This window comes from Halichoerus grypus, chromosome 6, assembly GCF_964656455.1.
Source record: "Halichoerus grypus chromosome 6, mHalGry1.hap1.1, whole genome shotgun sequence".
Classification (NCBI taxonomy): domain Eukaryota; kingdom Metazoa; phylum Chordata; class Mammalia; order Carnivora; family Phocidae; genus Halichoerus; species Halichoerus grypus.
Window position 1 is genome coordinate 60,138,996 of NC_135717.1, and position 6,452 is coordinate 60,145,447.

A 6,452-nucleotide genomic window follows, 5' to 3' on the forward strand; every position below is an offset into this window, starting at 1 on the left:
CAGAGGGTAGGACCGAAAGTTCTAACCTTGAAGTCACATGGTTGGTTCCCCTAGCAACCAGCCCCCATGATTAAGTGTCATCCAAAGACACCTCATTAACATAACAAAAGACACTAAATTCTCATTCCTTAGGAAATTCCAAGGGTTTTAGGAGCTCTGTGCCACAAATGGGGGACAAAGACTAAATATATATTTCTTATTATAAATCACAATATCACAACCTCACCAAAAGCCAGTTGAGGAGGGTCCCAGAGGCAGTCTGGGGGCTTGCTTTCAAAAGTGGCCCTCTCTGTAATAGGACCATGTCCACATGAATTGATGGAGATCCACAGTGCCCCATCCTCTCTGCCTTTTCTACATATATGACTTTGGTTTAATTAATCCATGGAATCTGATTATAACCCTTCCCCTACACAGAATGGTGTCTGGGCCCCCAACCCAGCTCCACTTTCAACATCATAGACTGGAGATTAGCATTCAGTCCATTATGCTTCTTTTTTTTTTTTTCCAGATTCATAATTTATTGTACAAATTGAGTATCACATGATGAGTTGGCATTAGCTTCTCCAGGCATGGGAACTTAACAGATGAGGTACAGGTTAGAATTCGTTTATGTTGCTTTCACAGCTGGTGTTTTTTTAGACCTTAACTTGAAGTATAAGATCATCAAAGCAATGCCTCCATATGTAGCCAGTACACAATTCATTCTACCTGTGAGAGTATAAGAGTTGAAATATTTTTTGATACCAGTAAACTGGAATTGAGCATCAGTTTCTGGACCTGCCATGATTTCAGTCCTGCAGAAGGCACCATTTCCGCCGGTTGTGTCCTTCAACGTACGCAGCTACCCCGCAGTCGGGCAGTCCATTATGCTTCTATACCCAGCCTCACACCACTCCTGTTCTGGACCTCATTTTATTTCCAATCTTGGCGAGGGCAACTTGTAGGAAATCTATCCTGTTACAAAGCCTATATAGGACATCTCTATTCTTGTATACACATTACCCATGACCCATTAGAAGTATTTTTTTTAAGATTTTATTTTTAAGTACTCTCTACACCCAATGTGGGGGTCGAACTCACAACCCTAAGATCAAGAGTCACGCGCTCTATAGACTGTGCCAGCCAGGTACCCCCCATTAGAAGTATTTCTAGTACTACTTCTTCAATGGACAAACTGAGATAAAGATACTTTATGGTAGTTTGGCCAAGTTGGCGGACTAGGTAGGTAACCATGGTCTAGAATTTGAGACTCATTACTTGTTTCTTCCACTGCTTGAAACTAAAGAAGAGAAAAGTAGCTATACAAAGTATGTATTCATTTGATGAACATTTATTAGACGACTTCTATAGCCAGCCATGGTGCCAGCTCATTTACAGATGTTTTTGCAGTGCCACCTGACATCAAGAAGCTTATAGTTTAATTAAACCCAATACATGTGAGCTTGTAATCAGTACCATCAAAGAGATTAAAAATAAAATGCTATTGGATGACAAAGGAAGAAAATATTATTGCCAGCTGTGGGATCACACTTCAAAAAGGTGTGACCTTGGAGCGGCTCCTTAACTGATCAGTTGGATTTGCGTATGCAGAAATGGAAGAGGTAGGGCGCCTGGGTGGCTCAGATGGTTAAGCGTCTGCCTTCTGCTCAGGTCATGATCCCAGCATCCTGAGATTGAGTCCCGCATCGGGCTCCCTGCTCCTTGGGAGCCTGCTTCTCCCTCTGCTTCTCTCTCTTTCTCTCTCTCTGTCTCTCATGAATAAATAAATAAAATCTTTAAAAAAAAAAAAGAAATGGAGGAGGTAGAGAAAGAACATTTCTAGGTAAAGAAAACTTCACAACTTGGAACCCCGCTATGAGGATCCTGGTTAACCACGCCAGGGAGGGGAGAAAGGAAGGCCACAAGACTCCATACAAGTTTGCCCATTTGGGTAGGACCACATTTGAGGAAGAAGAAAGCTTCTGGGGCCTAGAGAAAGTTACCCAGCATGCAAAACTGGATAGTCCAAACACATGTCAATAGAGAAAATGTGGTGATCTAGGCAAGTGGCCAGCACTGGAAAAATCCAGCATGGGTTCATGGGGAGACCCACGGACAGGCCAAATGTGGGGACAGGAATCTAGGACCAGGTACCTTAAGAGACCCTGCAAGGCAAAGCATAAGTCAGGCAGCAGGAATCCCAGGCCTGACCAGATTTAAGAACTCAGTGTGAGACTGTAGGCTTCTGGAAGGAACTGTCAAGAGCAAGAGTATCTAAGTCCCTGAAGGCCTAGGATCTAAGCAAGTGATGGAGATGGGAACTTGGACACAAGGTGCTAAAAATCCAAGTACCAGAACTAGATGAGAAATTACACCAGGGGACGCCTGGGTGGCTCAGTCGGTTAAGTGTCTGCCTTCGGCTCTGGTCATGATCCCAGGGTTCTGGGATCAAGTCCTGCATCGGGGTCCTTGCTCAGTGGGGGCCTGTTTCTCCCTCTCCCTCTGCTGCTCTCCCTGCTTGTGCTCTCTCTCTCTCTGACAAATAAATAAATAAAATCTTAAAAAAAAAAGAGAGAGAGAAAGAAAGAAAGAAAAGAAAGAAATAACACCAGGTTACCAAACCAAAGAACAGGGGCGCAGGGACAGTGACTGGTGCTCATTCCCTGTTTGTTGGGCCACATTTCCTTAAATTCACAGGCTAGGACCCGAATTAAAGGGTTCTGCCCACAATGGAGGTGAGGGAGGGAGTTAGTTGCCTCATTTGTGGGAAGAGGAAAGTTTCCGAACCTGGAACCCAGAAGCACCCTGATGGAAACAGTGGAAACAAAGTACATTTTATGTTTTATTTAAATGTGTTAAGATGACAATATCCTATACAAATGTGTTCAAAAGACGCAGTTCCCAGAAATGTGCCTCCTGGATATGTCCACTCAGTATGACATATGGAGAGCCTGAGCTTACAAAGCAGACAGACGAGGGCTTCTTCATATACCTGCTGTGTGACCTTGGGCAAGTTACTTAACCCCTCTGAGACTCGGATTCTTTTTCTGTTGAATGAGACTGGTAATACCGTAGTGTGCCTCTGGCATTTTGGTCTGAGCAGCATCCATTCCTTTGGGGATTCCCAAGTCATGTGTCCGTTACAGTTATCACTCAGTAAATGGTCACTCTTATTGATTATTATGACACTAGTAGCCATATAGGGAATACCTATGTGACTGCAAAAGAAAGAAAATCTGCAATATCATGGGATAAATGCAGTCACTGACACATGGTCTCATAAAACGCTCTCTGCTCTACATCCTATAGTTGGTGACCGGAAGGCCTGTGGGGGGAACGCCCCTCACCTCTGTGCGTCCAGAGGCCCTCCAGCAAACCAATTCTGATTGCTCTTTCTGCGCATCAAAGTGTTCTTTTTGTCCTTTGTTTTCATCAGGCATCTCAGTAACCACCTTAGAGCTCTCTCTAACTTGTAGCCCCTGTTGTGAGAGTGATCGTATCACACTTAATGGCACATCTGGCCTGGGAGATTATGGGGATAATGTGGGTGGTGGTCACAGTTTAGCCAAAGTCTATATAAATTTCAATTACCACCTGCAGCTCTACCCTACACACACCTCTGTCCTGAGCGGGACTCCACTGCTTTCCTTTTGCTGTAAACTCTGTCGGCATACCCTATAATCTTCCTCCATCTTGCTCTGTCCTTGTTTTTATTTTCATCCTTCTCTTTCCGCCGTTGGAATATTCACAATTGAGATGCTGGCTAGCGAAGACTATGACATTAACCATGGGTGAGGACATCTTTGATCTTATTTCAACAAAATTGGTTCTTCCTCTTCCTACTCATGCGGAAGTCCCAGAGTTGAAACCACAGGCATGGAGTGCATACCTGAGTCGTTCTTAGCCATCCACACCTATGATTCAGGTAGTTTTAAAAATCATTCATATTTCTACTTTTTTTCAAAAGAGCACTTGACACTTTTTTTTTTTTTTTTAATGTGGGAAGAGCATTGTTAACTGTGGGCCCATCGTGTGCAGTGGACAGAACACGTCAGAATGAACAGAAGAGCTCATTTAGAGGTCGCTTCTACTTTCCCAAATAGATTTCACTTTCCAACAGTTTCTTTTTTTTTTTTTTTAGATTTTATTTGTCAGAGAGAGAGAGAGCACAAGCAGGGGGAGTAGCAGGCTCCCCGCTGAGCAAGGAACCCGATGTGGGACTCGACCCCAGGACCCTGGGATCATGACCTGAGCCGAAGGCAGACGCTTAACCAACTGAGCCACCCAGGCGTCCCTCTAACAGTTTCATCCAAGTGCTCTTTTGAAAAAAAGTAGAAATCTGAGTGATTTTTAAAACTACCTGAATCGTAGGTGTGGATGGCTATGATCCCCCATACCCCTTCCAGTTTTTAGAGTGTTTGCTTCTGGTCCCAATGCTAAACATGTTAGGCAAAATCAATTTCATCCACTGTTGTCTTACTCAAAAGCAGCTAATTTCTGTAATCATTCTGTTGCCATGGGGAAAAAATAGTGTTCAAATGTGTGTAACCGAAGCCCCACGTGTAGAGGAGCCAGCTGGTGTCAAATGTTGCAGTTCTAGCCAACCCCTCCCCTTCTCCCAGAAGTCCCCTTTGGACGGCCCAGGAACAGAGTTTACCTGGCACTCACTACTGTGTAAGAAAGGACATATTTTCCACCCGGGAGAAATCAAATCACAAATGCTAGAGATGAAAAATTTGAACATAGTTATCCTACAAATTTCCAGAAACTACGTGCACAGGAGATGGGCTGCAGGTGCATTTCTACTTTTTAAATGTACAATAATTTTTTTAGGATTTTATGTATATATGTATTTATTTATTTAGAGAGAGTGTGTGTGTGTTGCTAGCAGGGGGAGGGGCAGAGGGAGAGGGAAAGAGAGAATCTCAAGCAGACTCCACACTGAGTGTGAAGCCCGACCCGGGACTTGATCATGACCTAGGCCAAAATCAAGAATCAGACACTCAACCAACTGTGCACCCAGACACCCCAAATGTACATAAATTATATCTATAAAGCACTGAGCAAAAAGCTCCTTGGTCAAAATAGCCATGGCTTTATGCATTCCAAAAATAATTATTTTGCTATGGGCCAGGTTTTTGAAGGTAAAGAATATGGTCTCTGGGCAGGATGAAAATCCTGGCTTGCCAATTTTCCAGGCATGGGACCTTGGGCAAGTTACTTAAAAGTTCTGTACCTCAGTTTCCACATTTGTAAAAAAGTGCTGTTAACAGTGTCTAGCTCATAAGCCTGTGGGGTCCTATAAGTGAGATAAACACAGGACCTCATACATAGCAGCAAGATGGCTATGCCTTAGTCATTGTAAGTGTTAGCTATTATTTTTATTGCTAACATTATCATTCTCATTTTGTTTCTACAAATTGTCAGTGCGTTCCAGAGCTCCCTTTCCCAGGTAGGGTCAGCATCCATAACTTCATTTCTTGTTTTGTCTAAAAGATTTACATTTGCCCTTTTTTATGCTTTTGAATTTTCGTTTATTGCAGGCACAGTAAAATCTTTTCAGTAGTAGAGGCCTTAGAGTTAACTGGCAGAGAGTTAACTGGTAGAACTCTAAATATCATTTTAAACTGTTTATTATGAAAGATTACAAAGAGAATAATACCATGAACTCCTCCCCAAATTCAGGTATGGCCATTTTGCCACACTTGCTTCCTCTACTCCCTTTTGGCATTCTTCTCCTTTATGTTCGTGCAGTGATGTTTTAATATTGTCAAGCAAATTTCATTTCATTGTCTCTATGCACCTATATAAAATGAGGACATTTCTGTATATAACCACAATATCATTAGCTCTACTAATAAAATTAACGTCATCTAATACCTACTCCAAAATCAAATATCCTGATTTGGCTCAAAAATGACATTTTATAGTTGGTTTGCTCAAACCAGGGTCCAAACAAGGTCCGCACATTCTAATTGCTGTGTTTCGTAATATATAACAATGTATTTAAGAGACATAACATTCTCTCTCTCTTTTTTTTTTTTTCAGCAATTGCACTACTGGGTATTTACCCCAAACATAACATTCTCTCTTAAGACAGAATAACTACAAGACTTTAATTCTCCTCAAAGACCTATTATAAAATTCAAATGGAGGTTTATTATTATTATTATTAAGCAGTAAGAATGAATTTTTTTCCTTTTTTTTTTTTTTTAAGTAAGCTCTCTACCCAACGTGGGGCTTGAACTCACAACTCTGAGATCAAGCCACCACTGGGTGGCTCAGTCGTTAGGCGTCTGCCTTCGGCTCAGGTCATGGTCCCAGGGTCCTGGGATCGAGCCCCACATCGGGCTGCCTGCTCAGCTGGGAAGCCTGCTTCTCCCTCTCCCACTCCCCCTGCTTGTGTTCCCTCTCTCGCTGTGTCTCTCTCTGTCAAATAAATAAATAAATAAATAAATCTTTAAAAAAAA

The 6,452-nt window shown here is 42.4% G+C and overlaps 1 protein-coding gene across 1 annotated transcript; it reads right to left on the reverse strand.

Moving 5' to 3' along the window:
• Positions 1–491: 491 nt before the first annotated feature.
• On the reverse strand, positions 492–853 carry LOC118540819 (ATP synthase F(0) complex subunit k, mitochondrial). Its single transcript, XM_036100139.2, has one exon. The coding sequence runs from the start codon at positions 785–787 to the stop codon at positions 611–613; it is 177 nt and encodes a 58-aa protein (XP_035956032.1). The 5' UTR covers positions 788–853; the 3' UTR covers positions 492–610.
• Between the last annotated feature and the right edge of the window lie 5,599 nt (positions 854–6,452).

Coding starts and splice junctions, on each gene's coding strand:
- LOC118540819 (XM_036100139.2), bottom strand. CDS start 787: ATGGCAGGTCCAGAAACTGATGCTCAATTCCAGTTTACTGGTATCAAA.